The sequence below is a fragment of the Apodemus sylvaticus genome, chromosome 4 (genome assembly GCF_947179515.1).
Source record: "Apodemus sylvaticus chromosome 4, mApoSyl1.1, whole genome shotgun sequence".
Classification (NCBI taxonomy): domain Eukaryota; kingdom Metazoa; phylum Chordata; class Mammalia; order Rodentia; family Muridae; genus Apodemus; species Apodemus sylvaticus.
The window spans coordinates 82,921,989-82,941,548 of NC_067475.1; the positions used below are offsets into that span (position 1 = coordinate 82,921,989).

Here is a 19,560-nt window from a genome sequence, read left to right on the forward strand (position 1 = left end):
ATTTTAGAACCTGGTCCCTCAAGATACTCTGGAAGGCAGGCGAGTCAGTAAGCCTTCTCAGCCCAGAGTGCATACACCAGGGCGGCAGGCATCCTGATGTTAACTTTGCTGTCTACCTGTCTTCTTTTCTTGTATGCTTCTTGGCTGTCCCTCGAGAGTTCCACCCGCCTGTTATAACTTCCTCATTTATTCTCATATTTCGGATCTAACAATTTGGATATTATTCGGGACATGAGTGGTGGTAGTGACGATTAAACTGGCAAAGCTGAGGGTGGGGTCAGGACAGAGTGGGTGTGGGAAGAAGAGGTGTCAGCAAGCCAAAGGGGGAAGAAATCCTGAAGGCAGCGTGTGAAATGCAGATAGGCCTTGCAGAGCTCACTCTCGCCTGTCACCAGTCTGCAGGTCTCCAGCAGGAGCTTTCTGACGGCTGGCCTGGTCATGGTCATCTCAAGTGACCCCATCCCAAATTCCTCAGGGCTCCTTCATCTCATCATTTCACGTTCTCTCTCTCTGCTCACTAAAGGATGACTTCAGTGTCACCGTTCAATGTCACAGTGTCACTGTCAGTCACTTGAAGTAAGCTACATTTCATCACCTGACTGTTCAGCCCCAGATCACCAGATCACCAGATACTAATGAAGGCTCACTTACAGATGCTTCTTGACAATATTCATGCAAACACATCTGGGACTCCCAGGACGCACTTCCCGTGAGGACCCTGGGGAAAATCTTTGTGAGTCAGGGAAGAAATGAGATGAGGTCCGATAGCTCCAACCACTGAGCCGCACGCATGCCTGTGTCACCGTCCTGAGGACAGCCACTGGGTGGAAATGACTTTGCTTCTTGGTGAAGCAAACCAGCTAGCTTCTTGTTTTTTTGAAAGTGGAACAAATGGGTAATGGAGATCTAGGTTTTGTGGTTGCTACTGTGTTGTTAGGTTGGAGCTGAGAGCTGGGGATAAAGAGTATGTGGTTGGATGGCGCTGGGGACCTTGTGCTGGCTAAGCATCCGCTCTACCACTGAGTCACACCCTGACCCTGCTTGGTTTTGAAATGGGGGTGTACCCCCACTGCACTGCTGAGGACCCACAAACTAAAGCGATGATAGGAGAGAGTTTCCTAATACAGGACATCGCGTGCTGTGCTGGGCCTGTTCGTGCCTTTGTTGATTTTGCAGTGTGTGCTCAAATGACTTAGGTACTGGTAACTCAGACAGTGAAATGGAACAACACACACCCAGTGTCCTGTCCTCTCTCTCCTGCACTGTGGAGTAACCGACCACATGTGTGATTTTGAGGATACTCAAGACACTAAACCCAAGAGTTCTACCTACGTGTCACCCCTGACATCTGCATGGAGCAGAGAGTGAAGAGCCCACTGTCTGTTAGAAGATTAAAATAATAAATAAATAAATAAATAAATAAATAAATAAATAAATAGGAAACCAAGTGGAGATAGGGACATAGCTCAGTTGATAAAGTACTGGCTTGGCAGGCATGAAGATACCCTGGGTGTAACTTCAGCTCTGGGAAAAAAAACTAAGCATGCCTGCAATCCAAGCTCTTTGGCAAGAAGATAAAGTTCAAGATAACTTGAAACTAGATAAAGGCAAGAAGATCACAAGTTTGAATTCATCCTTGACTACATGAGCTCCTGTCTCAAACAATAAAGAGGCTGGGATGAAGACGTGGAGAACTACCTGCAGGGGACTGCAGGGGACAGCCAAGGTTGAGACCAACCTCCAAACTCTCTGCTTCTAGCCCTTCCCTGGGCTACCTCAACTCCCTCTTATTCTACTGTTCATTCTGAGAACTTGACAAAAACCAAACTCGAGGCCCTGGAAACCTAGTACCCAACTCTATCAGCTGAACCCAGTGGCTTAAGGTTATCATAGAAGGCTGAGCTTCTGGGTGGTCCTGGCCAGGTATATCAGGAGAAGACCGTGACAAGAGCACTCCCCTTCCGAATAAGGCTGAGAGATGCATGCTTGGCTTTAGAACCTGAGTCTCCCAAAAAGCTCTGCCGATGCATGGCATGGTGGTTTAAGCCTACAGTCATTGGAACAGTTGTGAGAAGCTTCATCCATACAGCATAGACTGCCAGGTTCTTCTCCCAAGGTTCTGATGTAGTGGGTTTGAGTTAGAGCTCAAGACCGTTCACTGGTCTGGGAGTCGTTGCCTAAATAATTTCATATTGTGCTTAATCAGTTGTCTCCAATAGCTATGGTCCCTCAGTTTCACCAGTTATTTGATGCTATGTAGGGATGTACCCTGAATAACAGGATGTACGTCTAGGAAGCAATCCTAGGGCCTTCTTCATGCTACACACACACACAACACACACACACACACACACACACTGCTGGTGAGGGATAGCCCTGGTCCTAATAATATTTCCTTAAAGTCTTCCTAGATGACTCTGGTAAATATGTTTGCTGGCCTAAGAATTACCCAGCTAACTCATGAACGAATGGACAGTGTCTTAATTTGTGGTGACTCACAATGACAGACTTATTAATTTAAGTATGATTTGGAGCCAAATGCTGAAAGGAACCCTGGGAGTAATCTGAATAGGTATATACACCATTAATCAGTTGATTTTTTTTTCCCCTAGTGATGACTTTTTCAAAATTAATTGTTCCGCATTTGTGGTACCTCATTATAGGGTAGCCAAGAACAAAACTGGAACAAATTACTATAGCAGAGATACTCTGTACCAGCCTGGGTGTGGAGGGTGGCTGTGTGTGACACATAGAGACACTCATGCCAAGCAGAAGGATGGCACATTGGGACAGCTTTGCCCATGGACCTCAGGTGGTGCCCAGAAGTGCCTGGTCCTTTCCCTGGCTCACTTGATCAAAAAGCAGCATGAACTTATTACTGTCTTTGCTGCGCAGTGGGGGCACACACACTTGGGAGACAGGAGGAAGAAGGATCTCCGAGTTAGAGGCCTGCCTAGTCTACAGAGCGAGTTCTAGGACAGCCAGGGCTACACAGAGGGGGGAATGCCATTCTAGCCTGTAGCACATGTCTAGTTTTAAATATATTCATATTACATAGGATAGAATACAGAATTCTTACCCAGACAAGGGGGCAAATGTCTGTAATCCCAGCACCCTGGAAGCAGGAAGAGCAGTACAAATGGACACTAATCTAGTCTATGAAATAAGCGCTAGGCTATCCTGGGCTACAGAGTGAGACTCTAACTCAGAAAAGAAAGGAAAAACCAACTTCCCAACATCAGTGAAATAAGTCTACACTTTGAAATAAGAGGGGATCAATAAAGATGATTATCATCACCATACTTGGTATTTTCCTGGTTTGTTGTATTTCTGTTTCTCTTTTGAATAGCTTATTTCCGACCATAGTGACTAGAGTTTTGGGGTGGGATGTCCTCCAAAGGCTCCCAGCCTGAGGCACCACAGGTACTGGTGGAAGGCCCTCAGGTCGCTGGGAGGGTGTCGTTAAAGGGGATTGTGGGAAGGCAGTCTTTCTTTTGCCTCCTTCCTGTTCCTGCCATTTCCCGAGTGTTTCCCCTGTCACACACACCCTGCCCCTATGTGCTGCCTTCCCACAGGCTGCAGAACAATGGGCCAATGAATCATGGACCGAAACTCCTAGAACCATAACCCCAAATCAACCTCTTCTCTTTTAAAGTTGATTGTCTCTGGTAGTTTGTTACAGTAACAGAAATCTGGTTAATGCAGCAATGTAAAAGAGTAACTGGAAAGCAAATATCCTTAGCTGTGCCCTTCTTCAGACCCCGGTGCCCCATCCAACTGTTCTGCCAGCCTCTTTCTGGAGACTCTGCTGGCCCCACCCAATTAGTCAGGATGCCTCATCCCTGAAGCTCAAACTCTGTCATCTTAGCATCACTCCACCCACCACATGCTCAGGACTGCCCGAAAGATGGTGACAGGGCAAAGCCATCTAAAATGATAAATGGCAAACGCACTGTTTTTGCAAAATCAGAGACAGCAGGAAGAGATTGGGCCTCCACCCCCACAGCTTCTGCACCCTGAGTGGTGGCTCAAGAGGAACAACAGAGGATTATGCAAACCTATGACCTTGAGGTCCTGAGGACTTTGAGGCCTCTGTGTGTGACCGAGGTCAAGGGTTTAAGGTCTGAAGCTTTCTGACAAGCAGCTCAAGAGGGAAACAAATTACTGGTGCAAAATGGTGGGTTCCATTCTCTTGGATCAACTCTAAAGCAGTCTGGCTTCTGACCCACTAGGTCTTTAAGGAGCATCAGTGTTGCCCTTTGACCTGGACTTTCAGATAGACCTCAAGCACCAGAACTTACCACTACAGCTGCAGCTGCTGAGACCTTTCATGCTCTCCCTCCTCTTCTTCCTCCCCCTTCTCTTCCTCCTCCTCACCTTCCCCTACTTCTCCTTCTTCCTCCCCTCCTCCCCATTCCCTTTTCCCTACAGTTATGAACGCAACACCACTGCATGAGACTTTTCTCACTAACTTTATGTTTGTTTGGAGATAGGGTCTTATGTATTCCAGGCTTGCCTCTAACTCAGTAGGTTGACAGAGTGACCTTGAACTCCTGACCTTCTGCTCCCGCTCCCTCTCAAGTGCTGGGATCAAAGGTGTGTGTCACCATGCTCAGTTTACAAATTACTGAGGACAAAGGGCTTCATGTATACTGGGCAAATACTCTAACTAGGCTGCATCCCAACCGTTTTCTTGGCTGTGTGTGTGTGTGTGTGTGTTTTATACGTGTTTGTGTGCGCACCATTTGTGGGATTAGAGGTCAACATCAGGTGTCTTTCAATTGGGCTTCCATTATTTGGTTTGGTTTCTTGTTTTTGTTTTCTTTGACACAGGGTCTCTTACTGAATCTGGAGCTCACTAATTTGGTTGGTCAGCAAGCTCCCAGGAGCCGTCTATTTCGATCTCCCACGCAGGGCAGTTGTAGAATCAAGCCACCACACCTGACTGTTTGCACAGATCCTGAGACCCAAACTCAGGTCCTCACAGTTGCTCAGTGAGAAAGTTGCTGAGGGAGTCACCTCTACAGTCTCACGTTAGCTTTTAACACGGCTCATTACAGTAACGCATCGCCTAATGTTGATCTGCTCTTGAATTCTTTTTAATTATCACTGTTACTCTTTCAGTGATAGGTCTTTTTCTTTCTCTCCTTTTTCTTCTACTCCTCCTTCTTTTCTCCCTTCTTCCTCCTCCTCTTCTTCCTCCTCCTTCTCTTCATCTAATAAATCCCCGAGTTCTGTTAGTTAGCGTACCAGAAAATACCCAGGATTCTCAGAAAACATCCAAAGGGGGAAACAGAATGCTGCAAGTCCTGATGATGCAGAGACACAAACTCGAGACATCATGTCTACCCACCCTCCAAAATGGGGAGCTCAAGGCAGTTCCCTGTTATTTGAATGGCTCATCTAAGACCCAGCTTAAATGTTCTAATTTGTGTGGAGCTGGCCACATACACTCCATCTTAATGATCTTACCCACGAACCAACATGGAGACGCTCTTTAGTTGACTTGAGATTCCAGATGTAAGAAGTGGCAATCCAAATCCACCCAAGTTCTTCTATCACATCAACTGTATGTGTGTTGGCCAGAGGTCAAGGTCGGTGTCCTCCTCTGTCGATCTCCACCTTCTCTTTTGAGACAGGATCTCTGACTGAACTCGGAGCTTGCCATTTTGACTAGGCTGGCTGGCCACCGAGTCCCTGGAGACTCCCTGTGTCTGACCCCCAGCGCTGAGGTCTACGCACCTCCAGGCCAGGCTTTTACACGGCTGCTGGAGATCCGAACTCGTGCTTGCGTGGTGAGCAGCTCACCCACCGAGCCATGACACGGCCCTGCCATTGTTTTAGTGAGTAACCAAGGCTGGCCTCGAACCCACAATCCTCCTGCCTCAAATTTTCATTACTGGGATTATAGGTATGTGGTACCACATCTGTCTAAGATTTGGGATCAGTTACTAATTTGGAATTAGGAAACTGAAGGATCTAAGCCAGCCAGGCACCACATTTTATTGTATGTCTGCCAGACCCCATGCCATGCACTAGACTGAATCTAAGCTACTAGGTAGGGTAAATGAGACCAGGCCAGGCACTTGCCTCCCAGGGAAATGACTAAGTCAGAACAATAGTAATTAAATCTGTAATTATAATTTCAATGAATAGAAACTGGACTGTGTTCATTCACAGAGAGCAGAGCCACGAGGGTGTGGAAAGCAAAGAGATTTGTTGTATCTGGGGTTGCTGCACTCAGAACATCTTCACAAATGATGGGGTCTCCATTTATGAAGTCCATTAAGCAAAGACCTCAGAGAAAGGTGTCAGAGTTGAGGGCCTGGCACACAGGAAGGCCCAGTAGTCTCTCACAGCTTGGCACCGGTAAGAGGTTGCCTCATAAGGCATGGGATGTGGAGAGGGTTGAGTGAGAAAAGAATTCAGGCCCAGTTCACAGGATGTTTTATCATGATGTCAGGGTGTGTGGGATCTAGCCTAGGAAGAAAACACTGATGGGGGTTGGGGGGAGAAGATGATTGCATTTTTGTTACAAAACGACTGTTCTGGGTTTGTATGAAATGGAGGGAGGGGGAGCTGGGGGAATAACACTAGAGGTAATGAGGCTGTTTAAGATGTTAAGAGGGAGGGTAGCCCAGGGAGGATTCAGGGTGGGTGCAAGCCACCAGGGAGCACACATGAGTTCTGTTTCAGACATGCTGAGCAGCTGACACCATGCATAACGGACCCAAAGGGATTGATGATGGAAACCGGCTCACGATCATTACAGGTGGGCGGAGATGCCTGCGGAGGGGTGGAAACTGGGGCGGGACACCCAGCCTGAGAGTGGATGAAAGTCTGCTCCTGGGTCTGACGGCCCAGGAACACGGCGTGAGGAAAGATGGGAGCTAAGGTAGTATGAAGTGAGCAACTGGAAAGGGAAGATTTGTAAATCCAAACTTAAAAGGAGACCTACAAAAACAAACAAACAAACAAACAAACAAACAAACCATCCCCATAAGACCCAAGGGAGAGAGCTGATTTCGGTAAATAAACATTTACAAATGTACAGGTACAAAGGCTGCTGGAAGCTCCAACGCCTGCACCAAAAGGCAGGAGGCCGGTCCCAACCAGCCCATTGCTCAGACTTTGCTAGCCCCTGGATTATCTCCTTTAAATTTTAATTTAACTTTATGTTTTATTTGTGGTGTGTATGTGTCTGTGTGTGTCTGCCTGTTGCCCACACAGGCTAGACGAGGGCATTAAATTCTCTGGAGCTGGAGTTACAGGCATATGTGAACCACCTGACTTGAGGGCTGGGACCCAACCTCCAGTCCTTTGCAAGAAGGTCAAGAGCTCTAGCTGGGCCCAGTGGTACATACAATCCCTAATAATAATAATAATCCCTAGTGGGATTAAAGAATCCCAGCACTAGGGAAGCAGAGGCTCATGCCTTTAAATGTATAAAGAAATCTCAAGAAAGCTGAGCTATCACATCTGAAGGGGCAAAGGTGACTGGTAATCCAACCTGGTCTATAGAGTGAGTTCCAGGACAGCCAGGGCTACACAGAGAAACCCTGTCTCAAAAGGTCAAAACAAAACAAAATAAAAAGAGTCTTCTGAGATATCTCTCCAGCTCCTGTCGTCCTTTTCATCTGAAGGAAACAGTACTATAGGTATTGTTACAATAAGGCTCGAGAATGTTCCCCAAAACCCATGTATTGAAGGCTTGCTTGCCAGGCACTATTATCTATTATCTGATGGTGGAATTTTTACTGGGTCACACTCAGTAGAAGATAATTGGGTCATTGGAGCCATGGCCTTCACGGGGATGCTGGGACCTAGTCTCTGCTCCCCAGCTGCCCCACAGTGAGTGGTTTTCTACAGTGCAGACTCCGTGCCCTGGTGTACCCCTTACCACAGGCGCAAAGGCAACATGAGCCAACTGATCCTAGACTCAATCTATGAGCTAAATTAAATCTTTCTTCCTTAAAAGTTGAATTCTTCAGATGATTTACTTTCCTTTTGTTCATTTGTTTACTTCGATTTTTGTGTCTTTTGGTTGGTTGGATGGTTGGTTGGATGGTTGGTTGACTGGGTGATTTGTTGGTTGGTTGGTTGGTTAGTAGGTACTGTGTGTTGAACCTAGGGCCTCTTCACCACAAAGCTATGTTCCCAGCTCTTCCTCAGATCTTTTATTATACTAACAGAAAACTGAGTAAGATAGACATAGCTATGCTTGATATAACTTCTCTTACTCCCAAAGGTAAGTACTTAAGAGTTAGTGTGTATCCAGACTTTTAAATGCATCTAAGACTCTATCTAAGCATAGGTCATGACACTTTAAAAACCTGAGATAAAGGCTAGAGAGATGGCTCAGAGGTTAAGAGCACCGGCTGCTCTTCCAGAAGTCCTGAGTTCAATTCCCAGCAGCCACATGGTGGCTCACAACCATCTGTAATGAGATCTGATGCCCTCTTCTAATGTGTCTGAAGACAGCTAAAGTATACTCACATAAATAAAATAAATAAATATTTAAAAGAAAAAGAAAACCTGAGATAAAAACGATTTTTCTGTGAATCACACTACTGCACTGAGCGTCTGTCTATGTTGCCCAGACTGGAATTGTATTCCATAGCTCAAGCACTCCTCTTGTCTCAGCTCCCAAGCAGCTGAAACTCCTGATCGTGTGCATATTAATCGTCAGCCATTGGGCTTGGCCAGCGTTATTTTGAGCCTGATCCAGCTTGACACCAGTAGCTCAGGTTCGTCTAGCTTGCTCCGTGGCACTCATTCTAAAACTGCAAAATTGTGTCACCCTTTTCTGTGAATGGGCATTTAAACAGTTTCTGTTCCCCCTCCCGCCACGCGCACGAGTGCGTGTACACACACAGTTTTACAAATGGTACCGTCGCCATGGTTGGCTTGGCCTCTTTCCTGCACATTTGTGGGTGATCAGGAATAAATTCTCAGGACAACAGAGTAAGAACATTTCCAAGCTACCCTCTAGAAGGGTTGCACAAAAAAAGCTCCCCTCTCCAGCAACCCGATCTGTTTAAGAAAATGTTCCCACTGAACAACAGCTAGAAATACCAGATGAAATAGGAGACGCTGCCTTTAAATGTATAAAGAAACCTCAAGAAAGCCGCGGTATCATGTCTGGAGGGGCAAAGGGGACGGGTAAATCTAGAGAGTTGAGGTAGGAGGACTATGACTCTGAACTAACCTGAGCTACAGAGGTAGACCCTATTTCAAAAAACATAATAAAACAATACCCCCCCCCAAAAAAAGTAGACAAACAATATTATAGAGGAAATGAAAGTCTAAAGCCTAACTGGTCATTGGGATTGCCTCAAACAAAGACTTGGGCTCCAGGGTTTAAGAGACCATATAATGCTTTTAAGGGTCACCTATCCAATAACTGTGTCGGAAGCTAAAGCTGGAAGGCCAGGCCATTGCCAAAAGGGTGAGTTGGTGGTGGTTAACAACCTACACTCAGTGTCACTGGGACTACCGTGATCCTGTGGAAGCCAAGTATCCTTAGCTGTTCAGTCTAACTCAGTCGTCTTCGCCTCTCCCTCTGGCCTTCTTCCTGTCTCTCTGGTTACTCCTGGTTACTGACTGGCCTCACCTGAGGACTGAGCCCTACTGTCTGCCTGTCCCAAGGCTTCAGTGAAGCTGAGGTTCAGTCATTCTCTCCTCTAAGCTCAACATAACCCTGGCTTCATTCCTAGTGGGTAATACAGAGAAGGGATGTTGTACTTTGCAGGAGTTAGGGGTTGCTGGAGAGGATCCGGAGTTAAGTAACAGGTGAGCCGCTCCCTGCACGCCAGGCTCTGGCCTCAGTGCCCTCATGACCGGGAGGTCAGCAGACACAGCAAACAGCAGGAGTTGAAGAGTTGGTATAACATGAACAAAAGGGGTAAATAGCTTAGCTTAAGTAAAAAACAAAACAAAACAAAAAACCCTACATATGTTAGACTCTCTAGAAACGCAAATAATGCTCACTAAAATCAAAAACTGAGTGGGCGGGCTAAGTGCTAATCACCCTGCGTGGTTCCTGTTTCTCCGGGTGGAGGGGGGCAGTATTTGAGGGTGGTGCAGACTGTAGTAGGTTGGCCAGGCACAGGGCACAATGTGTCTTCGCAGAACTGAACCCATCCCAGAAGGCCGTCCCTCTCCACTTTCCTGGAATTTGGAACTGTAGACACTGAGGGACTTTAGGTCTCATCCTGTTTGGTTTGATCGGCTGTTGTTTTTCTTGTTTTTCTTGTTGTTGAGACTATATGAGCAAGAAAGCACTGACCTCTGGCCTCCCCTACCCCAGCCCACGCAGGGATCACAGGCATGCACCACCGATATCAGAATTTATCTTTTCTTCTGAACTCTTTTCTTTTCTTTGTACCCCGCCCCCCATCAGTTCTCAGCTTGCCTGTGTGCATGGACTGCTCATTCTTTCTCTCCAGGCTCCCACACCCCAAAGCCTCTCACCAAGTGGCTCTAACGTTTGGCTCATCTTGCCTCTGGCCTTCACGAAGCTAACTCTGCTCACTCTGCATCTATTTCATCTACTTCCCTTACAGCAGCTGCCCACGCGATGAACCCCGCTCTCACCGTTCACTTTCCTGTGGACAGGTCTCGGCCAACAAGAACAAAGACAAACTGTTACTAATATGCAGGAACCACAAAGCTTGGTCTTCCTATAAACACCTCAGCTCCAGCTCTCTGAAGGTCCTACACCGGCTGAGATGTCTCTGTCCAGAACTTGTTTAAACTATGCTCATCAATTTAGTCAAGGTCCAAGGAGAGCTGTTTTCCTACTCACCTCCTGCTTGTTTTCCAGGGGATAATTTCGCTTGGGATGGTTCTCAATCCTGAACCAAGCTGTCTATTAAAAGAGAGGCTGACATACAGGAATGAGCCTGGTCTGCAACTGCCAGTTCTAGATAATGCAGCTTGTTTGGTGATGCAAAGGCTTCGTTTGGGGGCAGATCTCAGAACATGCTTGCAACAGAGAGAGTGCCACTGTTCAGGAGACTGGATATTTCTCCTAACCATCCCCAGATACTTTTTAAAAAATAACTAAAAGATATAAAAGTCCTATAACCTAATTCGTATTTTTATGCACCACTGGCACAAAAGGATATACATTGATTGGTTTAAGAAGTGAGCTTTAATGAGGAATAGCCTTTCCCTTGACTAGTGTACAAATAAGCAGCTTTTATTAGCTAGCTTTCTGCAAACTGGATTTTTGCATCTTTTAGATGCTGTGGATACAGGTAGAGCCAAAGAAGCACAGCAGCTAATGGGGACCTCCTGCACAAGTGTGCCACCAAGCCTTCATCTCTGACTGCCGGCTCTCCTCTGCCCATCTGCTTTCAGGGCTCCAGGAGTCTTAAGGTTCAGCTTCCTAGCCATCTCTGGGATGGTTTTAATATTTATCAGCAGTTCCTGAGTTCCTAGTGAATGCTAAGCTCTGACAGCATCTGGGGAAATAAAAAATAAACGAAAGAGGATTTTCCCTGCATGTGTTCATGATTCCCTCCAAAGCACAGTGGACAAAACAAGCACAGACTCCCTAGCTCACCTGAAACTCTCTCTCTCTCTCTCTCTCTCTCTCTCTCTCTCTCTCTCTCTCTCTCTCACACACACACACACACACACACACACACACACACACACCCTTCACTTTTTACTTCAGACCACATAAAGAGTGCCCTGCAAGAGAGTCTGCTAGGCTGGAAGGTGTAACCTGTCAACCTCCAGGAAGCTGCGTCTCTGTGACATCAGTGCCTCTTGTCACCCATCCTTTCTAAACAATAGCACAGGTTCCTCTGCATTAGACACAGCTCTTCTGCAGAAGCAGGCACTATTTACCATCCCAGAAACCATGACTGCAAATCAACAGACCTCAGAGGAGAGGGCATTGGCTTGTTGTAGCAACTGCCAAGATAGCCAGTTTGCTCCTGCTAACCCTAAGGTATTGAGATGCAGTCCTGTCTTTTCCAATACCTTTGATTGCCTATAATCATATTAGCCTTGAAAGCAAATGTCCATTAGTAACAATGGGTGCAAAGAAAATATCCCCCATTTTACCAAGATCAAAGAACAGGATGTTACTGAGGGCACGCCTGCTGCTGTCAGGGGATCCTCCGCTGATGGCAAATGTACATCTTTTCCCAAATGCGTTCCGGAGTTAAGTTCCAGACCCTAGTTGCTTCTTTTCACCACCACCCGCCCCCCAACCCCTCACTGCCCAAGTGGTTTTTGGAACCAGTAGACTTCTCAGCTATTAAAGTGAAACCATTACTTCTGTCTTTCAGCAGACTGGAACATTCTTTTCCATGAACTGCCAAAAAAGTTTATGGTTTTTTAATATGCCCAGTAAAGCTGATAAATTACAAGGATCATAAAAGGCAAAGATAGCCAGAGGTTTAGAACAAACGAAAGAGGCTGCGATGAAAGCAAGATCTATCTTCCAGCCCTGCCCTCCCAAGATAGTTTTAATTTTCTTTGCTTTTAAGTTTCACCGAAAGGATTAGGTTTTCTGGGTGGGACCCTCCCCCGAAGAAGTCCGGTAGCCCCGGGGCACCCACGGGCTTCTTTATCCTCCTTCCCAGCTGGAGGTTGCTTACCCTGGCTGGAGTGAGCAAGCGCGAGCCCCACGGCCAAGACCAAGGCAGCGCACGACACGGTCATGTCAGCTGGCTTGCCCGCGCTCAGGATGCTGCGAAGCCCCGGCCTCCCTCCAACGCGCACATTTCCTGTTTCCTGCTCCTTTGGGTCGGTGCTCACTTGAAGGAGAGGTGTTTGCCTGATTTTTAGGAAGTGATGTAACTCTGCAGGAGCCTGTCAGACTGGCAAGGGTTGCAACAGAGGAGCTGCTTCGCCCAGCACTGATTCAGTTAGCACCTCCCTAGCACTCTGGAGCCCGGGCCTCCACCTTTCTTTTCCTGAGAAACAGACTCCGTTGCTCAGGTGTCATTCAGCATTGGGAGCCTGGACCACAGAATTTCAGATCTGACAAGTTTGCACCTTGGGTCTCTGGAACTGTCCGCAGAGCCCTGGAGAGCGCTGGCTTGAGCTCAGTGCTGAGCTCACTTTCTCAAATCAGTCTGGTAACGGCCACATTGCCTGCTGGGCGAAGGACTGAGCCTCGTGTGAAAAGAACTTTTACATTAAGTCAACGTAATTTTAAATGTAAACAACTTCGCATGCTTAGTGGCTGTTGGGATGGACAGCTCAGGCCCAACCAACAGGAAACTGCTAGTCTTTGCTCTCCAGCCAACCAGGCTCCTCCTCCAGCCACCCAGCACCTGCTCCGGAGAGGCCCTATTTGGACCAACAGACAATGCTACACCGGGCTTCCCAACCCTGGGAGAGACGTCTTTGTAAGGAAGCCTCTGCACTATGGGACCTGCAGGTGGGAAGTGGCCTTTGTTATTGCGGAACCAGCCAAACGGGATTGAAGAGGATTAGCGCGAGGCTAGAAATTCTATCCAGAGGAAACAATGAAGGAGGAGGGAGGGTCTTTTACATTCGAGAAGGCTAGGATGCTTCCTCTGAGCTCTGCTAATTGCATTCCTTGCTGCGGGGCCTAGAGGCAGGGAGGCGGGGCCTAGAAGCAGGGAGGCGGGGACTAGAGGCAGGGAGGCGGGGCCTAGAGGCAGGGAGGCAAAGACGAACCTCAGACTCCTCCAAGCCCATCACTGCCTACCTTCCTATCCCATCCTGTCTCAGCTGAGCTGTAAGGTATAAACATCCCAAGTGGCCTGGGTTCCTCAACCTCCCCGCACCCAAGGCAGCCATGACCTTGCTTTTTGCCCCAGTTCTTGTGGATCCACGTAGTGGTGATTCACAGGACAATCAGTGTGTTCGTGGAGGTAGACGTACCGTAATGCATTTTAATGTCTTAGTGACAATTAAATCCACTCTTGATACACTCCACTTTTGCACCTTGGGATCAATGCAAAAGAAAATAGATGGGCTCAGAACCGGATGATCGGTCTGAAAGCCACAGGCAGAGAAAGAACTATTCATCACACTCACCAAGAGTCAATAGGCCCCTGGCTCCAAGACCCTGTGGTGCAGAGTTTGGGTGGCAATTATTTCTGTGGGAGTGAGCTTTTCTCCAGCTGTGACACACACCTGCAAAGGAGGAAGCTGGGGACCCGGGAGTTCTAGGCTTCAGTTTCCCATTATCATCCTGTGAGAAGCTGCTTTGGCGACTGGCCTGAGGCACACCTTTGACAAGGGCAAGACTGTCTGTCCCGATTCCTTCCAGTAGGTGTTGAGCTGAACCCCAAGGCATAGACACACTGTTTTTGTAGGCCCTGTGCTGATCTGAGTACCACTCTGTCAGAATGATGGGCGGCAGAAAACAAGACCGTGGAGAGAGAAGCCCTGAGCAGCATATCATTTTCCTTTGACTTCTGTGCTCTCTAAGACCCTCCGCATGAGGCAGTGGGTGTTAAGGGGAAGAAAATTACCATCATTGATCGGAAAGTGGTGACACCCCGGAGACCCACCCACTGCAGCTAAAATCACCAGGGCTGTGCGGTAGGAAAGGGCTGTTTGCCTCTCTTTGTTCTCATTTACCAACCATTAATTTTGGAAAGTGGCTGCCAGGGTTTCCGGATTAAATCCTGGCTCTTAGCTGGAAATCAGGGCCTCGGCTTTACCCCTGTGAGGCACTGATCTTTGTGACTGGCAGGCCCGCAGGTGCCTGGAGAGGGCTTGAAACTGCAAGAAGATCATGGTGTCCCGGGTCCCAGAGATACCCCGAGACCTCTCCAAGCTCAGGGGGGCACAGAGATGACCCAGCACGTACCTCTTGTTCTGAAGCCATTTTCTCCCTTTCCTAGAGAGTCTGGCTTTCCAACCACCTGTTCAAACAACAGAAGTGACTCCCCGCCAAAGCCAGTGCTTTCCGTAGGTGTCTTGACCTTAGCTCTGTGGACCATGGAGGATGAGGACGTCTAAGGAACTACCTGAGAAGCATGAAACTATTGCTGTGCATGCGAACTTCCTGTCCACAGTCCCCTTCTGTCCAAGATGTGTGCTTGTCAACACACACAGACATGGGCACGCTCGCATGCGTGCACACACACCCCTTCATGTAGTGTTACACACACGCAGTACCACCTCACACACAGTGGTGCACACAACCAATACTCATAAAGACACTCAAAGCTCCCCCTCCACACACATTCCTGCACACCACAGAACAAATGCAAACAAGAACAAACAGTGGCCAATTAATTCCAAGCTCATTTTATCAGTGGAGCTGGCTACCATCTTTGGCAGACACCTTTAGAGCAGCTGGGAAAGCATCCCAGTGTGTCTGTCAAATGAAAGGCTGCATGAAGGCAGGCTCCGGGGAAGGCTGTTGGCCACAGACACTGCAGCAAACTGTAGCAAGTTCAGGCTGTTGTTCCAAGTGTCTGATGAACAGTCAGCCCTTGGCTTCTCTGGAAGTAGACAGAAGGATACAAATCAGAGTCAGGGTCAAATAACGACCTTCCCGCACCTTGGCTTTATAGCAAGTTGTCTTCTGGAGTGGCTGCTGGAGATGAGGAGATGTGTTCGGAGCTGATGCAGATCCAGAGTCCAAGTGCTTCTGTACAGATGGTCTGCAGTTGCCGTTTGGATACTTGGTCTTTCTATGATCACCTCATGTGCACTCACAATACTTCTACAACATGCACCCTGTTCTCACACTCCTACCCCCAACACATACACACACACACATGCACACGCACACACACACACACACACACACACACACAGGTGCGCACCAGGGCATTTTTATGTCTCCACAGAAGGTGCTGGCAGCTCCTTGGTACTTACTAATGAAGAGCAGGCCTTCAGACAAGGTTACTGACACCAGCAGTGACTGCAACCATCTTGAAGGCATATTGAAAGGAAAGTAGAAAACTACTGAAGGTCCCAGGAACCAAAGAGGGAGCAGGTGGGAGCGACAGCTGGAGCAAGAGCAGCAACCAGGAGAGGGTGGAGGGCTTGCCTGCTTCCTGCCTTCGGAGGGGCACTACCTGACCCTGAGTGGCCGGCTTCCGGACAAACGTAGCTGTACTGTTGGAGTTCCAGTCCCTACATCCTGGCTGTCCTCTTGTCCCACACTCCTTGGTAGTCACTTAGGCAGTTGACTCCCTGTGAGACACATGAGGGGACTTAGGCTTTGCTGGGCTCTAGGCACGTCTTAGGTTATGAAACACCCATTATGTTAGGTGTTATGTGTAAAGCTGTTAACAATGCCATCACTGAGCCGGGCGGTGGTGGCGCACGCCTGTAATCCCAGCACTCTGGGAGGCAGAGGCAGGCAGATTTCTGAGTTCGAGGCTAGCCTGGTCTACAGAGTGAGTTCCAGGACAGCCACGGTTACACAGAGAAACCTTGTCTCGGAAAAAACAAATCCAAAAAACCAAAAAAAAAAAAAAAAAAAGATCTCCTTCTGGAGCCTGTTCTCTGTAAGGAAGAGGAGGGAGCCGTGGATGGGGCCATTGGATGCTCTAATTAGCAGGTACTGAACTCTTTCTTGCTGTCTAAGCCATCCTGAGGGAAGGGAGTCAAGGTCTTACAGCCAGCTGGACCATCTTTTTGGTAACATCAGTAATCATGAACATTCCACAGAGACCGAAGCCTCCTGGAACCACTTTCCGCCTTTGTCAGAGGGGAGAGGGGCACTTCCCCTGGTAGAGAGACCACCATGACTAGAGGCAAGGCCGTGATTGACTGGGACCACAAGCCTCCACAACTGTGATTGCTTCTAAACAGCTGTGACAGGCTAAACGAACGGGTGTTCTGAGTCTAAGCCCTCCCTCTCCCTCTGTGACCCCTAAAGCAGGCTACTTTCGGCCCAGTAGGGAGTGTCCTGCCAAGGGCTTTCCTGTGCTGCCCTCCAGCGCTGCAACACTGGGACCTGGAGTGCTCTGGCCTTCCCAGCATTCACTCTCACAGTGCATGCTGGGCTGATGAAAGAAGAAGAAACCTGGCAGGAAGTGCAGCTTCGCACCTAAAGAAGTATCCACCAAAGTTGTAGCGGCTTTGGTTTGATAATGTGGTACCTTACAGCCGATGGTGTGGATAGGTGCACACCTCCTCCCATTTGACAGCTAAAGATCCTGAAGGCAGCACATGGGCTCCAACACCCAGACACTGCACTGTGTGGTGCATGGTGCGTGGTTGTTCTCATGCCATTAGAACTCAAGATGGTGGGAGAAAGCAGACAGCTTGTAAAAGAAGACGAGGCTGTCAGGAGCCAGAGGACAGAACCTGCTGGTCCTGGTCCCCGAATGATTCCAGACAGATGTTCTATCTGAAGAACCAGAAGGATCTCAGGCCAAAGACTGAGAGAGAGAAGGCTGCTGCCTCCAAGGGCCAAGAGTCCCAATACCCAGGACCACCGCCAAGGAACAATGGGGCGGGGGTGGGGGGGCAGAGCTCGAGTTGCTCCCTCCTGCTTGCTGCCACTCACATCTGTCAAACACTGAGAAAGGAAAGCTTTGAGATAGGTGTTTGTGGAGCTGATCCCTGTCCAGACACCGTGTCCACTCAAGCAGAGCTCACTGGTGTCACCGGGGCTTCCCCACAGACCTCAGCCCAGGGTGAGGACAACATCGTCCAGGGTCAAGATAATGGTGGCCACAAAACCGGAGAGTTGTGAATGGGGCTTAAGGGGCAGCTGGCACGTGGGACGGAGTGCAGAGCTGAGGTCCAGTGGGCCCTGGGCAGGGCCTGGGAAGAGGCAGGACATCAGTGGGCTGGCCCCCAAAGTCGATGCGCCTCTGCGGCGTGCTAGTCTTCCCAAGGGCAGGGACGGTCTATCTTCTCCGGTCTGTCCTCGGTGCTCAGGACTAATACGTGAATACATTTTATTTTATGGTAATTTTACAGTGGGCTTTTCTAGGGAGGATACCCACACTAGAGTTATTTTGGCAAACTTATCAAGGTTCGGAGTCCAGGGCAGTGATGATCTCCATGGTAACTGTCCAGAACTCTGCATGTTTAATGATCTTGGGGGGATTTTTCTAAACTAAAAATAAAATCTAGAAACCTGCTCTAGAGTTTCATTTTTAGTTTCGGGGGGGGGGGGGAGAATGTCCCTTTTCTCACCAAGTTTGAACTAAATAACACCTATCTTTTCTCCCTTGGCCTGCCCTGAAGGGATCTTGGAACTAAAAATGAGTCTTCCTAAGTAACTTTCGTCTGCCTAGGATTCTGTTGTTGGTACCAGGACCTCCGAAACCTGTGACATCACATAGGTGATAGTGCGTGTGACCTGTACACCTGTTGCCGAGGCAACAGCCACCATATTCCCAGAATCCATTGGACTTACCTTAACCTGCGACCAAGTCACCATCTGTATATATGAGAGAAGCACCCCCTCCCCCGTTCTCTGTCTTCCCCTCTTTTCTTTCCACCATTACCTTTGCCCTTTCCCCTCTCAATAAACCTCATGTGGAACTGTTTGGCCTGGTGTGGTCTTTCTGGAGCCGCCACTGCCCGCCGACCCCCAACATATGTACTTAATAATCTTTCAAGGAAAGAGACCTTCAGAGAAGTGCCTCCCCAACCCTCCTCCCAAGCCCTCCTCCCCAATTGTCCTCTCCAACTCCCTCTCCCAACCCCCCTCCTAACTCCCTGAGAATCCCCCTCCCCAACTCCCCTTCCTACCTCCCAAGCTGGGCCAACATCCTCCTCCTCTGCCATCCTTTCAAGATCCATCGGAATACAGGAAGCTCTATCTTATAACTGTATCCCCTCCTGGCAATCTTAGGCATCTGTGGCCTCCCACACCTCTTAGAGGGAATTAATCTTCCTTCCACTGCAGTTTCCTTTCTGATCCTATCTTCCTGTCTTCCCCACACTCTCATGTCTCTTAGAACATTTTTGCAAGTAAGGCATAGTGTTGTTAGCAAAGTCTGCTCTAGAATGTACATTTAGATCAATGGTCTCGGTGTCTTCTCTTTCTTTTCTCCATGCCTGTTGTGTTGTGTGTGTGTGTGTGTGTGTGTGTGGTGGGAGGGATGGACCCCAGGACCTAGTGTGTGCTTGGCCCCAGGCCTTGTTTTCTCGTTTAATTGTGTATTCCACGTTTATAGTGAATGGTATCCCAGCCAGCTACGTCCTCAACACGAACACAACTAGGAAATCCAAAGACAGCAAGGTTTGGAGAATACAGAAAACGATAAGAGAATCAGGAAGCTGCTATGAAGAACTCCCACGTGATGGTATCTGTGTGTGCAGTGCCCCCAAAACACTGTAGTTCAAAGGATGTTGCATCCACAGAGAGAGGAGTAGAAAATAATGATTATTGCTTTTATCAAAATACATCTGGGAGAGTAGCACAGTGGCAGAACCCTTGCCTAGCATGCAAGAGGCCATGAGTTCCATCTCCAACAGAAGAAATAAAATAATCTGGTTTTTTTTGTTAAAGAAATACAAAATATATTTGCAATAAAAATAACAAGAATGCCTTGATACTGGACACATTGTTGTCAGATCAACAATCAATTTACATACAGCAAGCCTGTCTAAGCTGAGATCTTGTCCTCTGAA

The 19,560-nt window shown here is 48.1% G+C and overlaps 1 protein-coding gene and 1 long non-coding RNA gene across 2 annotated transcripts in view; one reads left to right on the forward strand and one right to left on the reverse strand.

The window, feature by feature from the left end:
• Positions 1 to 12,710, reverse strand: part of Tmem154 (transmembrane protein 154) — a 37,001-nt gene extending 24,291 nt beyond the window's left edge. Inside the window, exon 1 of the mRNA XM_052180272.1 lies at positions 12,618 to 12,710. Within this exon, the coding sequence (XP_052036232.1) occupies positions 12,618 to 12,681 (64 nt within the window). The 5' untranslated portion in view covers positions 12,682 to 12,710. The remainder of the gene's footprint in view (positions 1 to 12,617) is intronic.
• A 393-nt stretch (positions 12,711 to 13,103) lies between these two features.
• On the forward strand, positions 13,104 to 18,470 carry LOC127683206 (uncharacterized). The gene is made up of 2 exons (XR_007977500.1): positions 13,104 to 13,405; positions 14,847 to 18,470. It is a non-coding gene; the product is annotated as an uncharacterized LOC127683206 (long non-coding RNA).
• Positions 18,471 to 19,560: the final 1,090 nt, after the last annotated feature.